This window comes from Polyodon spathula, chromosome 7, assembly GCF_017654505.1.
Source record: "Polyodon spathula isolate WHYD16114869_AA chromosome 7, ASM1765450v1, whole genome shotgun sequence".
Classification (NCBI taxonomy): Eukaryota; Metazoa; Chordata; class Actinopteri; order Acipenseriformes; family Polyodontidae; genus Polyodon; species Polyodon spathula.
Window position 1 is genome coordinate 11,169,501 of NC_054540.1, and position 20,316 is coordinate 11,189,816.

The 20,316-nt window shown below is 36.2% G+C and overlaps 1 protein-coding gene across 2 annotated transcripts in view; it reads right to left on the reverse strand.

Annotated features, from left to right (window-relative positions):
* The window catches only part of LOC121318148 (S-adenosylmethionine sensor upstream of mTORC1-like), a 58,518-nt gene that overhangs the window by 3,537 nt on the left and 34,665 nt on the right, over positions 1–20,316 (reverse strand). For both annotated transcript variants that reach the window (XM_041254515.1, XM_041254516.1), the window contains one exon: positions 3,588–3,702. In XM_041254515.1, the coding sequence (XP_041110449.1) occupies positions 3,588–3,702 (115 nt within the window). The remainder of the gene's footprint in view (positions 1–3,587; positions 3,703–20,316) is intronic.

Genomic DNA, 20,316 nt, shown 5'->3' on the forward strand with positions numbered 1-20,316 from the left:
AACTTAAAGTGTTTAACAGGGTACTGTTCAATTTGTCAGGTATCTAAAGACGAGACACTTCATTATACTCTACTAATGCATTTATTTTACTAATTTAGCACTTGGCAGCACGTTTGAGGAATGCTAAAGGGAAATAAAAATGCAAATAGGAGTAAATTGCTTGCATTTACCAAGATAAAAATCGGTCAAATTAAAATCAGATTTTACCTGAAAAAAAAAAAAAAGGACCAAAAATGTCAGAGATTCAAACTTTTAAATGTAAATGTACATGAACCCAACAGGCCAGCACATGAGTATTTGTTTCTGTAACAAGTTTGTATTTAAGTAATGTTTAAATACACTGAGTATGTTCTAGTTTTGTATGGATACATTTGTTTTTCAAACATGTATAATTATTATTACTAAGCGGTCTGATGTGGCTTTGGTATGGATAATTACAAAAAAAACAAAAAAAACATTTTGAAAGCTTGAATACATACTGTCCGATTGTTGTACATCAAAATATATACATTACGTTCACAAGTCCAAAAAATACTGCACTTGTGAAATAGTTTATCTTCATGACAGGTTTTCCATCAAAGGATAAAAGAACAAATAAAACAAATTACCGGTAGCAGGCTGAGGTATGAGTTTTATTTAAAGCAACAAAAAAAAAGCAGAATTAATGCAAAACAGTCACTGTAAATTTCATGAATATCACCGATGCAAATCAAAAGAAAAAAAATAAAAGGAATTGCAGAATGACTCACCTAGTTATATAACCAGATTCAATGAAAATTTCTTGTTTAAAGAAAGTTAAAGACTATATATATGTGTATTTCTGGCATATGTCACACTAAGTTTTTACATATATCCACAGAAGCTCTAATTCAATTGTAATGCAGCTTGGTCTGGGCATATTTAAAAATCTGGGAGTATATGAAGGCATCTGTCTGTATGTCAAACTTACATTTGTACATGTGAATGCAGTGGGTATATTATCTGGGTATATTGCTGTAGCTTTCCCTTGAATAACATGTTTTATCACCTGGTGTTATGATTACTGCAATGAGTGGTTTAGTGGAGATGTTAAGCCTCTTGTTGACTGACCTTAATTGACTGGATTTATCATTGTTAAAAGAACTGCAGTTCTAGCTTTTTCAGTACGACACTTGGAACCCTGCAAAGCAGCAAACGTGGTCTTTATGCAGATCTAACTGAATGGCATAATGATTTACAGCTTCTTCAGTCTCAATCCCCTCTTGAAGATTTAACAAAAAAAAAAAAAAAAAAGAATTGTTTTGTTCCAAACAGAAATTCTATTTATATAAAGAAGGTTGGCTGAAGTCAAACTGGAAACATGAAAGTCTAAGGCTATTTCCATTGTCAAGAACATGAGTAACCTATGATGTGACTCTCAACCATTGCTCACTGCTTTCAACTAGAATTGTTTTTCAATGTCTTTAGAGCAGCATGACCTACACCCACAGTATGTACAATAAACACTTTGTAACAAATGTTTGTGCATTCTGTTCCAAAGATACAGCTTTCATAAGATCAATCTATTAGAAGTCAGAACACAAGCCAAAGCAAGTCAACATTACAGATTTGAAAAACTTAAAAACCTAATGCCTCTGCAAAGTTTGAACTCAACTGGGTTTTTCTCAATACACTGTTATAATGTCAGTGAGACATTCACATTGAAAAAGCTCCTTGTGCATCACTTTGGAAGACTGTGCCATGATTCCAACCACAACACACACTGGCACATAGAACATGTGAGCTATTTCAGGGCATCAGTGAATCAGCCACCATGATTTGAACTCTTGGCACTGAAAACATCCAAGAATTTGGGAACCAACATTAAAACGAGCTGCAGAAATACCAACCTCATAGTTATAAAGCTGGGGCTATTTCATCTGCAATATGTAGGCAGATAAATATAACAGTGTGACTACAGATAATTTGCATTTAGATGGAGCATTAGACTAGAAATTATCTCTATAGCTGCCTGACTCAGACTGCAATATCCCTCCTCAAAGGGGCCATTGGTATAAATGGACACAGAATTGGTTGCAAATTCACATTTCACAAAAGCTACCCACATTATAATTATGAAGTACTGTGCAATTACATTCTCACTTCAAAAAAGTTTACTATAGTACACTATAGGCTACTGTAGTCCTTGACATTGAGAACCCACATTTGTTTTTTACTTTCTATGCGAGTGACTGGATTTCCAATCTTCTTGATTAACTGAATTCAAGGCTGTCTTACTGCGTGTCTCTTACTGTGTCAATTCAACAAGTCAACATCTGTTAACAAATGCAGCTGCCAAAAAAAAAAAAAAGCCATCATGGTGCAATGAGAAGAGTGGCTTGCTACCAACACGCAACAGCTGGGGACTGGGTATACTTTCAACAGCCGTATTTGTATCACAGAAACTTTTGCAGTGTCACGGCAGCCCTTTAAGACACTATTTCAAAAGGACATTTCCGTCCAAGCAAGTCTGAGAATCCATCAGCGACTACTTAAACATTTCCCATGGGAGATCATTTCTTGTCCTGAACTTGTGCTCCACTGTGTTTAAAAGTCAGTAACTCTGTAACATGTTGAGCAATGTTTGAAACGACACAGAATTTGAGAAAACGTTACTGTGTTTTTAGGGCTAAAATTTGGACAGTCACGCTCGTAATATTATAAATGTAGGTAGGTGCAAAATGTATTTAAACTCCACAGGCACAGTACTGATTGCCAACAATCCCCATAGATCACAGAGGTAACAAGACAGAGCATCTGCTCTGCCATTTGAAACTCAGCAGACGATTTATCTTTTCAAAAGGCGCCACAAAATGACTGCCCCACAAGATCTCAAAATGATGCAATTTATCTAGTTTAGGGGGTTAACTGCCTGGGGAAAGGGCCAAATGAGATGATCCTGTTTCCTGTAAGGTAACAAATGGAAGGCATACATCTTTTTTGGAAGTTATATTTTCACAGGAGAGATTACTGTGTTTTTCGCATATGAAAATAAACACGGAAACATTTTTGGCACGACTACCAAATTCCACTAACAATATTGCAACAGTTCGCCAACATTTCAGTGTTTTGTATTTTATCTATGGGATACATTTGGCTTGATAAATGGGTGTGTATAATACACACACACTGGTGTATTTACAGTATAATTGTAAATCTCGAAAAACTACTCACTTCTAAATCTTTTGTAGTCATTTTTGTATTACTTTAGTATAAATACAAGTTAATTTGGATTCATATGTTGTTTTTTTCTGACTTTATGTGAATGAAAAGACACACATTTGCCCATTTTATCAATACAAATGTTCATTAAAACGCTGAAGTTAAAATGACATAATAAATGATTAAAATGAAAGCACTGTGTCATTAAAAACAAACCAAACCTGCACTTCAGAAAAAGAAATACAGTGGTTACTGACTGCTGAGTGTTTAGGTAATGAGTATTAAAATCTATTAGATTTCTCCTTATCTCAATTTCAAGTGGCATCAAATAACATTCTAGAAGAAGACAAATCTTGTTTTTTTTTACCTCTTAATTGACATTAAGGAATCCTGTGAGAACCACATACCTGAACTGCAGGCACAATGTCAATACCGACAGTTAGGAATTCATCAAACTTCAGAAATGGGTTGAAGCAGCTGCCAACATCCAACAAACGAATTTTTCCTGATAGATGAGCCAACCTGGAAGACAAGTGGATGAAAAATCTGAACAATGCTTACAGACTGTATAATAATAATAATAATAATAATAATAATAATAATAATAATAATAATAATAATAGAATAGTAATATAATATACAATTACTGACATATCCAAAGAATGTGTACATGTTGAAAATTCATAAAATATTTAATTGAATGCTTTTGTAGATATTAACATTTAACCGTGACAGCAGAGCACGGAGGAAGCTGCAAGTTACTTATGTGGATACCCCCCCCCCCCCATCATTTTTCCGAACATTCACCTATAAATAGAAATCTGATTAATTTATCAACTCTTTGTGAGGGAATTATGATCTGTTCATGCATCGCTAAGTGTACATCATTGCTGTAATGAAATGCCAGGAGAATATTCATTGCAGGCAGCAGAGATTACAAATAAACCAAGTCTTGGAGGGCTGCCTCTACGCATTGCCTCTCTTGTTGTACAGCTGCCAGAAAGGACTGTTTACCAAGCTTTGTTAAATAGAAAAAAAAAAAAAAAAAGTCTCTGGATTTTGATCCCGTAATTTTATAAACCGAGCTGACAAAGTGTAAGAATAGTACATTTGATGTTGCAGTATACAACTAGTGTCGTAACAAACTGCAATCGTGTTTTAGGTAGTTCACCAAGTCAGACATGTCTGATAAGTGCAATGCAGCGTATATAATATGACACGACAGATGTACTGTCTAATTGTGGGTTTTCAAATGGGTAGCAGATGTTTACAGTAACTTTAAGCTGTGTTGTGAAACCGACTGATATTAAAGCCATATTTTAAGAAAGTAAAAATATACCAATAGCGACAAATATATATAGGGTGTATTTAATTTAACTAAAAGCTACTAGTACTTTAGGTGAATTTCTCTTTGGGTTACAAAAGAGGAAAGATCATTTGAAAGGTGGCTGATCTATTGATTACAGCGGCGGTTCTCAATCTGTGGTCCATGGACCACTGTTGGTCCACCGGCTCCCTTCAGGTGGTCCGTGGAGAGGTTACATAATTACGGAAAGGAAGCAGCAGCCTGGTTTATAGATCCCATTGCAAACCCAAGACCTTAAAAACTCAGCTACAGAAGCAGGACGAAAATGCATACATGGAGAATATATCCAAGTTAAAAAGGGGTCTAAACTCTTTGTCATATATAGTGGTGGAGTGCCTAAAACGTATTCTTTACAGTTTTAGTGTACTGCGCTCACGTAAGGGTAAGGGATAGCATATGCCAGGGCGTGCAACACAACACGCAAGCCCGGCAGCGTTGACTTGTTAAATCTTTGTGTCCTGCTTTTTTTTTTTTTTTTTTTTTTTAAACTGAGGTTTTGCTTCTTGCAATTCTATCCATTGTCTACTGTCATGCCTCTGAAAAGAACAAATGAGTGAAAGGAATTTCACTCATTTTTTAAAACTTTAGAAAGACCTCTCGCAACACTATATTTATTGTGAGTTTAATATGTTGCGTATTGATAATGTATTAATTGAACTGTGCTTCGGCAAAAATAAGTTCTGCAGCGCACTGTACTATTTTGCACAGTAACAAATCCTCAACAGCCAATCAGAGTCCAGACATTCTGTTTTAGAAATAAAGATTATAGATTCTTTGCTCCGACAGTGCTGGTACCTCATGGATGTATTGTAACTTTCTTAGCCAATTTCTGCTGTAATTATCAATTTAATTTTTCCCCCTCTGCAAATTTGTGTTAATGAAAAGTAAACTAAAACCATTCTTTAAAACTCCAATTTTAAAATAACTTAACTTGCTCACAGAAACAGGCCCATCCATCGCATTAAAACAAACACAGGTAAGTCTACGGTTATTCTTAGCATTATAGTGATTTGCTTATTTTTCAGTCAGCTATACTCTTTATTGTGTGGTCCACCGAGATAAAAAAAAAAACAAAAACATACATGCAGGTGTTCTGTGAACAAAAAAGAATGAGAACTGGGCTACAGCATTACATTAAACCACAATTACTGAATCATCTAAAAACCTTGCTTGCGTTAGAGCCTCGTCATACCCCACACACCAGCTGCCAATCTATTTGTATTTGGTTTGGAGTGGATTTTTATCTTTTCCCCTTTCATGAATATTAATATCCCAGGCAGATGTAGTCCTATAATCAAGATTATGGTCTTGCTACAGAAGGGTAATTAAAATATTATGACACAGATGTTTAGTATCTTCATAAATCAAATGTTTTGAGGAAATTAAAAATGTTACTGTTTGAGAATCAAAGCCCTAGCTACAGATAGCCGGCATCATCCTAGACAGCTGGCTAATGAAAGGCTTTTTAATTGGTTATAATGAGTCATGTATTCCAAAGTTTTAACATACTACTGTATATACCTTAATTTCAGAAGTCAATTATTTTTAAGCTCAGCTCACCGCTACCACCCCTACGTTGACTCGGGAGCGGCGAAGATGAACACACGCTGTCCTCCGACGCGTGTGCCCTCAGCCGTTTTCCTTTTCATACTGCAAAACCACCATGGAGCCATCTCAGAGCTACAGTGTCAGAGGACAACGCAGCTCTGGGCAGCTTACAGGTAAGCCCGCAGGCGCCTGGCCAGACTACAGGGGTCGCTGGTGCGTGGTGAGCCGAGGACACCCTAGCCGACCTTTACTCCTAATTGTCATGAGCGTAATTTTTTTGGAAAAGGAAATAAGACCAAAATTTAAATGTCGGAGATGTTTACTTCTGGTATGGTGCACGTGTGACCTGTTTATCAACAGAAAGCAAAATTTCACATACCCACAATATGACCGCCATCATGGGTCATAGGTTAAAGGGAAGTGCGCGGTTACAACTAACCAGAAGACTTTCCATAATACTTAAAATGTGAAGCCTGTATCTGAAATGGAAATGAGATCTTACAGTAGCAGTTAAAGTAGTGCCTAAAACAACAAGAACTATATAGAAAAAGGATCTATAGCTAGCAAACATTTACCCTCTCTAAAGGCTTTCCTCAAAAAACTGCAAGACGTCATTAGGAATGGGTTTCAACAGATTATGCCGCACTTGTCTGAGAAGGGTAGACACATTGATTCATTCAGCACAACACGTGTGCATTCGTGGTCATATAAGAGCATCACAGACCTGTCATTGTAATATCTTGTATGGTGGTGTTAAGGGTCAAATAGCAAGAAAGTAGCAAGACACTTTATCCCCCCCCCCCCCAACAACTGCATATTTTTTGAGCTACAATTACAGTATTTATTGAAGGCAAACTTGTTAGAGAAATGCTAGTTTCAGTTCATTATGCACTGTTATAAGTGACATTATAAACTGTTGTCTTGACTGTTACTACAAGAGATTGCCTTTTCATTCTGAAGAATCAAAAACAAAAATAATTCTGTAGCGTTACGCAAATCACCAAACTGTTGTGTTGTTTCAGAGATGACGTATGCTTGCTACATTATTTTTCCACAGATGTCTACAGTAATGTAAGCTGACAGAGACTTCTAAAGTACTCTGAGTCCTATTGTCAATGAGGCAGGAAAAAACAGAATAACTACCAATCTTTTAAGCACAGTCACAAGGGAACAAACCAACAGCAATAAACAAAACAAATAAACAAACAAAAAAGCCGATGACTAAAACTAGCCAAGTGCTTCAGTACGTTACAAAGCTGAAGAGAGCTGCTTTTACTGTTCAGCAGGGCATTGCTAGTATTATACCGGCATAGACTGCACAGTTTTGTGCTGTGTAAATGGGTATTTTAAATAATCCTTTAAGCATCTGAGGTGGCTCAGTAGTGGCATTTATGTGTGGAAGGGGTGAAATGTAAAGTTTTATATGTCATTTGGACAGAATATTTATAAAAAAAAAAAAAAAAAAAAAAGGTTTTCTCTTTCACTGAATTGTATGCAATCCAATTACAGCTGTCATAAAAAATACCACAATCTATACAAGTGAATAGGCAGATTTCGCATAATATATTTTGTTTAAAAACAGAACGAAAAAAATAAAAAAGAACCTTACTAAAGGTTACAAATGAACCAAGAGCTGTTAACTGAAGGACAAACTGCACTGCAGCACACAGAAACGTGTATGTGAACTGTCACCATGACAACCTTCTTATACAAGATTCCTACAACAGCTATTAACTATCCTGAATGATTACAGCAAGTAGTCTTGGCTGCAGGACACTCCTTTGTAGAGTGGAAAATATCACTCATTGCCACCAGGGACTTGTGTGGTTACACTAGAGTGCACTGTTGGGGCTTCATAGTGAATAGAAACAGGACGGGAATGAAATTCGTCACAGTAAAGTGAAATGCTAGACAAATTATACCACCAAGGGATGCTGAAAACTGCGTAACCCAGAAACTCCAAAGGCTTTGCTGCTAATGAAACAACTGCCAAACATACATACAGTGAAGCAGAGAGAAAGAGAGACAGACAGACTAAATATAGTTCAACACACACGTTCTCGCAATTGAGATGGATTCAGAATGGATGACAAAAAGTTACACTTTTGTATCCTGACTTAGCAACTTAGTAGAGGGTCATATAAAATCGCTCTTAGCGCTTCCTCTTTACCATTAAGGATAAAAGAGATGTGCACAAGCCGCAGTATGCCCATAACTCACAAGAACAAGATGCCAGTTCAATAATGACACTGCTGCAGCAGCATTATCATTCACCTAAAAAGTTTCAGGCACTTGCATGCAATTCTGTCATTTACTTATGATTACACTTCAGTAGTTACAGTATACTACTGTAACTATACTACCTGATGCTGGAGCACAAACTAACATTACATGTGACTCAAAATCCTTGCTTGACAGTACAGAAATGCACCTGTTATTTGGGCAGCCATATTGGATCAGAGGATAATTTAGACTGCAGTGTTTATGCAACCCTAGAACAATCTGAAATGCTAGATCTGGATCACTGATATGGCCAGTGGTTAAACTTGTGAAGTGGTTAACACTGGTAATGGATCTTGACTAAAAGAATCATAGAAAACAATTGCTTACTGATAACAAAGACAGTAATGTCTCTGAAAGTCTGTGGTTTGTATCATTGGTATGGAAAGAGGTGACAACAATGTGGCATTGCAATGGTGAATTATTCCTAAATAATTCAGCATCCCTTTAAAAGCATAAGAGCATGCACTCTTTCGTAAGCAACTGGTGTGGCGCTTGCTGGTGCATACTTATGTAAGCCCATGAAAGGAAACAATCTTTGGATGAAGAATTTGCAAAGGTTCATCACATCTGGGTAAGTGTTCTCCAGATATTTCTGTAAAACTGTAATATGTGACATGCGTACAACTTTGTCGCCAGTCAAGCAGGGAAAATCTTGCACTGTCGTGCTTCTGTCCAAACAGCTGAAACAGAGGTCCAGAGTTTGACAGCTTCTAAGTGTGAATGCAGTGCAGCTGTACTCTGCACTCAGGTGCCAACCTGAAGACCACTTACAACATGCTTTCATTAGGAATTTACAGAACAAATACACGTTTAATTTTTGTCCACAATTATACATTTTAGCCAGCTGAAACATACACATTGAAAAACAGATCCAGGTTTAAAATACAGCCTGTAGTAAAACTAGATGCGATTCAGAATTACTCTACATGAGCTACCTACGATGTTTTATTTATTAAACTTGTTTTAGTTGTAATCTATTAAATATAAATACCAGTATCTTAATATATTTGTGTACTGTATGCACACGTGTGTTTTTACTGATATTGCTTGGATGTATAATTGTTGTATTGTTTATTACTGAGTATGGTCTACTTGGGTCTCTCTCTGGATTAGTGCTGCACTATTGAGATGTATCTGTACTGACCATATGGGTACAAAGTGAAATAAATAAATGTCGACACATCACCATGGAAACCACATGTACTTTTATGTTTCCAAAAGATGAACGAGGCATTATATTAGGTTAATTTAGATTTGTAGCATTGCAGTGTTGACAATAGTTCACCATCTGAATCATACCTTTAATTAATGTGAGTTACATGTACCAAGTAGGAAGTGGTTCAGATCAGTGATGACAATACATTGGATTGTGCTGGATTGGACGCCAGAGACCGATGACATAATCCTCCTTTCACATTTATAAATTCAACATCTACATGTTTCCCTTGGGTCACCTCATCCACCAACACAGCCTCATGTTTCACTCCTATGCTGACGACACCCAGCTCTACTTAAAACTCGACCCTGGTAGCCCCTCTGCCATGGTCCGGCTCTCAGCTTCCATTCAAGACATCAAGGCCTGGATGTCTGCCAATTTTCTTCAGCTGAACACTAGCAAACCTGAACTCCTTCTAGTAGGATCTAAAACTCAACTTAGGAATCTCAATATAGCTGCCCTGAACCCTGGAAACTGTCTGATAACACTGTGTAACAAATTTTTTTTTTTTTTTTTTTGTTCCTGGGTAGTAAGTGTTATTTCCTAATTGCTTATGCCTCAAAAGTATAGAAAATGGCTATTATTCCCTACAAACTTTGCTTTTGTGACCAGGACAGTGATATTTCAAAATATCACTATTTCCAATGGGAAAACGGGCAAATGTGTCTTTTCGTTCACATAAAGTCAGAAAAAAACAACATATGAATCCAAATTAACACGTATTTATACTAAAGTAATACAAAAATGACTACAAAAGATTTAGAAGTGAGTAGTTTTTCGAGATTTACGATTATACTGTAAATACAGTATAATGGTAAATCTCGAAAAACTACTCACTTCTAAATCTTTTGTAGTCATTTTTGTATTACTTTAGTATAAATACATGTTAATAGATGTTATAAATACATGTTAATTTGGACTTTATGTGAACGAAAAGCCACCCATTTGCCCGTTTTCCCACTGGAAATAGTGATATTTTGAAATATCACTGTCCTGGTCACAAAAGCAAAGTCTGTGGGGAATAATAGCCATTTTCTATACTTTTGAGGCATAAACAATTAGGAAATAACACTTACTACCCAGGAACAAAAATTGTGTTACATAGTGTAATGCCTTCCCCCACAGTACGAAGCCTTGGTGTACCTCTTGACAGGAACCTCTCCTTTGATACCCACATCTCCTCCGTGGTCAAATCTTCCTTCTACCATCTTCAAAACATCTCCAATGTCTGTCTCTACCTTTCCCTCCCGGATGCAGAGATACTCTGTTATGCAATTGTTTTCTCTCGACTCGACTACTGCAACTCTCTATATGATGGTCTCCCGGCACGCACCATAAACTGACTGTAGCTAGTCCAGAATGCCGCTGCCAGGATCCTTACCAGATGTAAAAAATATGATCACATCACCCCCCCGTCCCCCATCTTGCCCAGCTGCACTGGCTACCTGTAAAATAGTTTAGAACTATTTTCAAAACTCTCCTGCTAACCTACAATGTCCCTCATCACATATGGCCCGAGTACCTCCTCAACCTGCTGACCCGCTATGTCCCTGCCCGCAAGCTGAGGACCTCTGACTCTGGCCTGCTTGTTATCCCCAAGCAAAAGTGCACCACACTTGGAGAACGCTTGTTTAGCTTCATGGCTCCAACTCTTTGGAACTCTCCGCGAGATGCTTTGGTGCATGATGCTCCCACAGTCGCTTGCTTTAAATCACCTCTCAAGACCCACCTGTTTTCTGTTGCTTTCCATGCTCCTTAAGCCTGATACCTGCTATTAGCTGCTGTGTTGCAGCTACTATTTAATGTATTATGTTACTATCATGTATTATGCACTTTCCACTGTATTTAATGTATTACACTTTTTTTTTTTTTTTACTGCATATCACGTATTATGCATTTCTCTGTATTTAAAGAAGATGTACTACAGATTTTCTTCTTGTTACTGCATCAAGCGCTTTGAGATGGTGGTCCACTATGAAAGGCGCTATATAAAATAAAGACTGATTGATTGATAGATAGATAGGACAGCTCGGGTCACAGATGCACTGCACTGTGAAAAAAGAATAGCCAAAAAAAATGAGGAGACAAATTCTGGGCTGGTTTGTTTTTATTATCCTCGCTGTTGCAGTCTGGGGAAGAAAACATTAGCTATGACAGCTCAATTTATGAAGCATTTCAGCAGTTTACATGAATATATTTAAGCTGAGTTGCGAGTACAATGATCACTTCTCTGGTCACTGCTAAACTTTGAATTTAGAGTTTATAGAATTTGTTTGGACAACAAACGTGCCAAGTGACCTAACTCAGTTCTCAGTCAGAAACAGAAAAAAGGCCAAGCTGTTCTGTAAAGAAGTTCAATATAATAGCAGAGACAAAAAGTCTACAGTATACACAGTAACACCTACACTACCTGGGAAAACCAATTATTTTAGTCAGTAGCAATGAAAACTGAGCCATTATGCTTGATGTTTTTTTACTTTATTTTTATAGCAGAATGAATAACGGTTTACAATTACAGGGCATAAAGCAAACAACTTCCTAAACAGACTGCAGTGCTATTCACTATGCTTTACACTTCATGGGCAAGGTTTATTTGGTTTTCTTATGGCGGTGTATTTCATACACACAAGGATTAAATCAATGCATACAAATCGTTGCTAGAAATCATAATCACCACTCATAGGAGTCAGAGCAATTGTAAAGGAGATCGAAAGGCTACCAAGACATACATTTCTCAGTGAGTAAATAACTTTTTTTTCTGCTTCACTTCAAATGAAAAGGAATTGTACGTTCAATTATATCTGATAATTTGAAAAAAATTGCGCCACTTTTGAACAATAAGATTAAGCATGTCAGTGACATTCATCCCTGTCACAGCTCTAAATTAAAAATCGTTATCGTAAGTTATTGAACACATCGTAATATTGGGGTCTCTCTCAGAAATATGCAGAACTGTAAAGTTTGACAGAAAGATGGACTTCTGTACAGATGCCAGCCTCAACCTTTTCCCCAAGCAGGGTAAAATCCCCATTGTACAAATTACTCTTTACTCTTTCCACTTCTTTGCTACTATTTAAAATCAGCTTTTTAGTCTTTAAAAGCCTATTTTGAGATTAGAGTCTGAAGTGTTTACATCTGATGTGTTTTTGCAAGTGTTTTGGTTGTCTGCAACAATCTTTTAGCTAAAATAGTTAGAAAACGGTGTCTTAAACTACAGTTATTCTTAACTATATCAAATAATTTTTTAAGACTACAATAGAATTTATACAAACTCCTTTTTGTTGACCAAGATGTGAAAAAGCATATATCAGGTTTACCCAACTTTATATTACTTATTTAGTTTAGCTGTATCTGGGAGATAAATAATCTTGTCCACAAAAGCACAAAAGGCCACACACTCTAAAGACTTGTATAAAAGAAAACCATTATATACTTTATAGTTCTCTCACATCAAAGCAGGATGAATCAATACCTAATATGCGTCAAAGACTTTATACAATACAAATCATACGCAAACAGGCAATGCTTTGTTGTGCTCCATCAGTCGTTTTGCAATGGGTTGTATATTTTCAGCCCTGATCCTTTAAAAGAACAGCAGGATGTAGAAAACATAAGAGTTGTATTTTTGACTGCTTTCGTGTTACAACATTGAGCTGCCCCAAATGGATATTTTATATTAGAGATGAGCAAATGCCTGGTTTTTCTGTTATATTCCCTTTAATATGTTGTTAAAAATGTGTTAATTTCATAGAAAGAAAAGCAACCTTTCCCTCATCTATTCCACTGAATCCCATTTAACTGGAAATTAACTTCTGTATTCAGTGATTATAAAAGCAGCCTGAAAGTAATATTTCCTTTTGCTCTGAGCTCAGGCATAATTTTTACAGCAGGACCATATCTTCCTTAGCCATACCTTAAGAGCCACCAATGGGAGACATATTTGATTGTTGAATTTAAGGAAGTGAAGTCACAATGATTGTATATCAAATGCATAAATAAAAAGGCAAGACAAATAACCACAGATAATATACAAGTGGTTTTAGCTTGTTCAATCACTCACACTGTTATTGGTTGGTACTCTATAATCTCTAGGGAAAGTTTTGTATTGTGTAAATTACTAAGAGGTAATATTTAAATATGTTTTATTACATTTTCAGTAATATCTAACAACTAAAAACATATTAAAAGGAATTTTTTTTTTTTTTAGAAAATCTGAGTACCTGCACAACTCTACTTTACATCACTGCAATCTCACTTATTACCCGTTTCATTTCCAGTCCTTCTTGTTTTCATTCACTCCCTGTGCTGTTTCTGCTGGGATCATTGTATACCATGCCTACTTACTATTCAAGCAGAAGTGTCCTCTTTAAATCACTTCTAAAAGCTGTGTTTCTGAAATGAAATTAAATGAAAAAATTACCTCTAGGTGTGCAGATGAAATTTCGGTCCTTTTGTGAAACAGTAATTTTGTAGTAAGATTTTCCCATTTACTCACAGTTGCCATGGTCCAAAAACGAACTTCCTTCAGAAATAAAGCGTTTACAAATACAAATACAAATACACAAATGATAGGCTACACAACAAGTAAGTAATGAACAGACTGATCTTCAACAAGCCTGTGATTCTGTCGTACAGATTTGTATTTAATACTGTCAGCAATGGAAACGGAACACAGGTCTGACAGCAGATTGTACAGTTTATATAAGGAGCGGCATGGATCCTTGTGCCACAGGCTGGAAAGGTTTAAACTGTGCAACTGTATCCATCAACATAATATTAAAACTAAAGAAGACGCTTATTACATGGGTGACAAGCTCATCCATCTTCATTCAAGTGCCAGCAGTTTATCTATAAATGCTAGCGTGCATGTAAGGAAGAAAAAGATTGATCTGGGAATCTGATGCTACACTTCATACATCATCATTTTCAGATAGTGTCTGCTCAGGTGTGCAATTTTTGTAGGTTTATTTACTTAAGCCCCTTTCACACTAGCATGCTTTACCCAGGTTGGAACCTACCCGGATCAGAACCGGTTGTCATGTGGGTCAACTACGCAATTTCACACTGCTTATAACTACTATTATAAAACCCAGGCTCAAACAGTTGCAAAGGCAAAATAAAAATAAAGCAAATACCTACACTAATACAAAGCTATTTCACACAAGCCTAAATAGTTGCAGACACCAAGTCTCTAGAAAGTGATCTACAATATATTTAAAACCAACCTAATACAGTAGTCTCCGTGTATATGAACACCTCTTAAAAGAACACTTCGCCATAAGGGTGTTTATGGTGAAACTAATTTTTCCCATTGTAAATGCTCCGGCTAAAGGAACAGGAACTTCAATTAAAAGAACACCTTCTTGACACTGATAGCGATCTGTTCACAACAGATAACATTACTGTTTTGTAACCTGATAACTCAAACTTAAAATTACAATGGTATATTCAGTCTTTTCAAAAGCGACTTGCCATCACGAGTGTCAGGCACACCGATTGGTTTATTAATTCTTTCCAGAACCGCTGTCATATCATTGACTTGTTTTGTATTCCAATTTCCACAAGTGCACCTCACCGCTACAAAATGGCATGTAAACAAACCGCACTTCTACCTAGAACTGCCAAACTAGTCATTTTGACAACTTGCTACAATACATGCTTTTATTGTCAATATAACCTACTATATGCCAGTTTGTTATCTCTACCTCCGTTGAGTTTGCAGCAGTATTTGAATAGAATATTGCTCTTGAAGTCTAAATATGTGTTGTCCAAATATCTACTGTAATCCTATCAATTCCCTGGAGAGCTGTCGTCTGGCTGTCTACGAGAGCATATAGTCTGTTGTCTTATAATATTACTATTAGAAGAATTTTTTGAGAAATCTTGATATTTTTGCATTTTGATTTGAGAGCAACAACAGATATATTTGCATTGGCAACAGGAATTTGGAACGACTTCATTGAAAACAGCATTGCCTGTTTCAAGCTAAACATAAAACATATTATACATGGACAAGCAGCCGTTTCCGACAAAAGCACGGTGTCACAATAGCCTGGACACAATAGCCTATATGTCAAACAAACCTGTCAAATTTGGGATCAAGTTTTGGTTGGTAGCGGACACTTCCCCTACCTGTACAAAGATGAAACTCGCCCAGCTAGGTGACAATGTGGTACTTAGGCTGATGCAACCATACTTAGGAAAAGGGATAAATGTTACCAATGACAATTTTTTTTTTATTTCACTGCAATTAGCAAAACAGTTATAAAAAAAAAAAAAAAAAAAAAACTGCCTGGTTGGATTAGTAAACAAAGAGAGAAGAGTTTCCACCATCTGCACAAAACTTAGTACTCCAAGAAAGCAATCACTGGTGTCCAGTTGCTGTATTTTACAATGGCAGCCATCAATTCCTTTGTTTTGTACAATGAATGCACCAGGGAAAATATCACCTTATGATGCTAGCCACGGAGCTTTGGCAGAAACATTTTAATCAGAAAACTACAAAGCGGCAGGGAAAAGCATCTCAACCTGGATACAGTGTGCATCAAGTGACACACGCAACAGAAAACAAATGCCAAGTAACTAAATGCAATTGAAATAAAACTTCTGATGTTTGTCCCCAGTGTGACAGAGCAGCATGTGGTAAATGCACACAACAAGTTGATAAGCATTACATTTGTGTGGATTGTGCTAATATGTGGGCTACTTTGAAGTATGTTTCCCTGAATGCGCATTCCTGTTAAACACTGTGAACAGAGTTATTTTCTTTTTTTATAAATAATTATTTGTACATATTGTATGTACACATAACAGTTTACACAATATCTTTTGAAATGTTTATTTTATTAGTTTTTCATTTTTTTACATCATGCATTATATGTGCTAATTTTGAAAATATAGCCTTTTATGTTTATTGTTTCATGCAAATACAGTGTGTTATGCAAATGTTAGATATGATGTTCATAAATAAATCTTTTGCATTATATCTGATAGTTTGTGTTTCATATCGAAGCTGTTTAAAATGTACCCGTCAAAATGACCACTGTTGGTAGTTCTAGGCAGTAATATAAACCCGGCGGTTCTAGTATTAAACAGAATTTGTATCCCAAACACCATTTGTAATAGAATTCCATTGTTTAAAAAACCCAGACAAAAACAAATTACAAAATAGCAACTGAAGGGGGTTTATTCTAACTTCAGGCATATTCACCAAAACAGGAGGTTTGCAGACTGAGTAATTGAGTGATGTGCTCATATTTTCAAAGATGTATTCTCTAATCTGGCATCTGATTTCTTCACAGCCGAAGCGAGCAGAGGGGCGAGTATGGTAGAGCTGCTAAAATAGCTTTACAGCAGTCGACGAGGCATGAAATAAAAGCTTGTGTCAGTGTTTCAGCAGCCTGTCAAGTGAGATAAGAACGCATTTTGGAGGACAAGGTGTTAAACAGCAAACACGTGGGCTTAGATGTGTCCTTGAAGGGAAGTTTGCCAAAACTGTAATAAAAAATGGACTCTGTGCATGTGTATGTGTGTTTGTTTTTTATTTTTAGATTTGAAATGCTTCAGGAATTGGAGATGTTTGCATGGACATGTTTGGATTAGCATACACAAACTGCAAAAACCATCAAATACTCTATCAGGTATACTTTTTTTTAAAGGGTACATGGTTAAATATGTTGCTCCACTGACATTTTAAAGTTTTTTTTTTTTATTTTGTTTTATAGTATCCTTTCTTTGATAAGAACCCCCCCCCCCCCCCCCCGTTTCTCCTGATACAGTCCATGAAGAAAACACTAACAGCTGAATTTCAGCTTGCAGAACTGACCTCCACCATGCAGTATGCTCTTGTCTCTGCTGTCAACTGCACTTTCAGATTATTGTAGCTCATTATACTTGTACCGTTGGAAAAATGTAAATGATACACATACAGTATGGTTATAGCTGTTAATCTACTTGTATTTCAGAAGTCAACAGATGCTGAAAAGTGCAGTAACTGAAGCCCATACTTTAATGCTTTGTAGATCAAAAGTGAAAAATGCTGATGGCTTGTGCCATGTCAAGAAAATTCATCACTCACCATTTCGGCAGGTAGAGACACAGCCAACCAGTGACTCTTATTACATTATGGTCCAGAAGCCATTACTAGAAGCAAAAAATCTGCCTTATCAATCTCACTGCAGTAACCACCATTAAACATAGCTGTAAAACTGCTACTGTGCTCCATATATACAGTGCACAATTCACAAAGCCAGAAATCACTTTGTTTTATTGCAAGATCCTTTCTTAGACATGCACCCATTTTACTGTGCAAAACAGTTTGGTATTGCGTGCCGTGGAAGCTGTTTAGCTCTAATGCAATTTAAAAAAAAAGTCACATTCAGTGATTTTCTACATTTCAGATACAGCAAGTTTATTTACTCATTGAGTTTAATATCACAAAATCACTACTGACACACTATTAGTAAGAACCAATACAGCATTTATTCAATGTACCTCTGTCATTCACTTGAAAAAACAAATGGAATGCACTGGTTGTTAAATGCAAGGAACTACTTTGTTAGGTGACCATTAATACAAGTTGCATTAAGACCTCGAAGAACTAAGGAGCGGAATTGCACTGCCATTCTGTATTTAGTAGTTAAATAGTTAAACTAACCGAGTGATGCTGAACACATCAGCTGATGTTTAAAACACACTTGCATTGCTGCGTATTTAACAGTGTGATACGCACCTATGGGCTTCAACAGAGCCCCCCTATGGATATTGGTATTGCATCAATGTGTACTCCATGGCTTGTTTTGTGCCAGTAGCAAAATTCAGCCCTCTGCCAATAAACCACTGATATTGAACAAACACCCCAAACCATCTATTTTATTGCAATTTATTATGCTTGCATTTATACAGTTTTCTGTGACAATGCAGCTAGTTTGGATTTCATATCCTAGTGTAAACAAAACCAGTGACTGAGTAAATGACAGACAAATGTACAGTACATGCATTTGCATTACTATACTACAGCATTGCAGTTTTAATAGTACGATTATTAAAAATGCATATATAGTGAACTAGTCGTACATATAAGCATTGTCTTATCTTGCATACATAACCTGCCCTCATAAATTGTGGATCCTCACCCCCCCCCCCCCGAAAGACATTATACACAAGAGACAATAGAGATACTACATATACAGTAAATATGGACTGGTGAGGACGGCTAAAGTGGAAAATTATTGACCCAGGGGAAGACTATTGTTACCGACAGCTATAATGCCCAAAGCCGCAGGCTGGAGGTAACAATAGGGACATTTAATATTCTACCATGGCTGAGTCTGCGGTACATATTTAATATATGAATCAGTCAAGAAAATAAGTGAGGCAAGGTTGGATATTTATTAAGGTTGGTGTATGTATATTTTGTTTAAATATAGCTAATATGGCATAAATAAATAAATAACAGAAAGTGTTTTTGAAGTTCATAACAAATAGTTATCAAATTTTGTTTGGTGTCCAGCTCTCCGTCTGGCTTGCTGACTGCTGCATAATACAGTTTATATCCTGGCTGTCATATTTGTTTACATCGTCAAGTTGAATTTCAGAAAGTCAGAAAACACAGTACCAGTGATGTTTTAATCACCATTTTGGTGTTTGGCGCACATTTAATTTGTACTATGTTTTGTTATTCATTTTCTTTTTGTCACAGAATCACTATTCAGCATTCTTTTTTTTTTTTTTTTAATTCAGCCATTTTCTCTTCTTGTGAGGAGTGCAGGGGAGAAGGGCATACCTTTTAAAAGGGGCAGTACTGACAGTAGTGTGAACCAATCACATGACAGAGGGAGACTATTACCCAGTGTTGTAAGGATGTTAGGGCAACAGTTAATAACAATCTATTTTTGCTCTTATGATGAGGTTTTAACCAAATCACAGGCCAGAATTTCCAACCACTAATGCATATATTATATATATATATATATATATATATATATATATATATATATATATATATATATATATATATATATATATATATATATACAATGTTATTATAAAATCTCTTTCCTATTTTCTTGAAATATGGCATTGCAGATAACTCAAGTCAGATAATTCAAGTCTGCTTGATGCTCTTTAAATGTCTTGACTTGAGCGGAATGTCGCAAAACACATAACTTTAAATTGTTAAGTTAAGTTTTTGTTCTGCCTAATCAAATTAACCTTTTGCAAATTGATGCTGAGTCATGAAGAGCTGTGCACCACTCTGGAAATCTAGATAAAACAGCTCATCACTTTCATCACTTTCTACAGTACAGTCATGCCAGACTGTTTAAAATTACCAGTCTATTCTCTGAGTGGGACATATTAAAAATATACAGTTTCATTTTGAAAGAAACATCTAATTACATGAACTGCCCAAGGCTATGGAGATTAATATTTACTATTACTACATATAACATATTTTATAGTTATTGATAAGGCATTAATAACTCTGCAAATGCAAACCTTATATTTATCATACAATAACATCTACAGCAGATGCTTGGGTACTTAAGAACATATTTATCTTTTAATTGCACTTAAAACCTGCATCTTACAAGAGTGCTAAAATGCTAATGGTATTATGTTAAAGCATGGAGTAAAACTGAACGGAGATGGACATCATTCTTCAAAAGTAGCTTTCTTTAAACAAATTCTTAATTGAAGACAAAATGGAAAACAAAGAACAAAT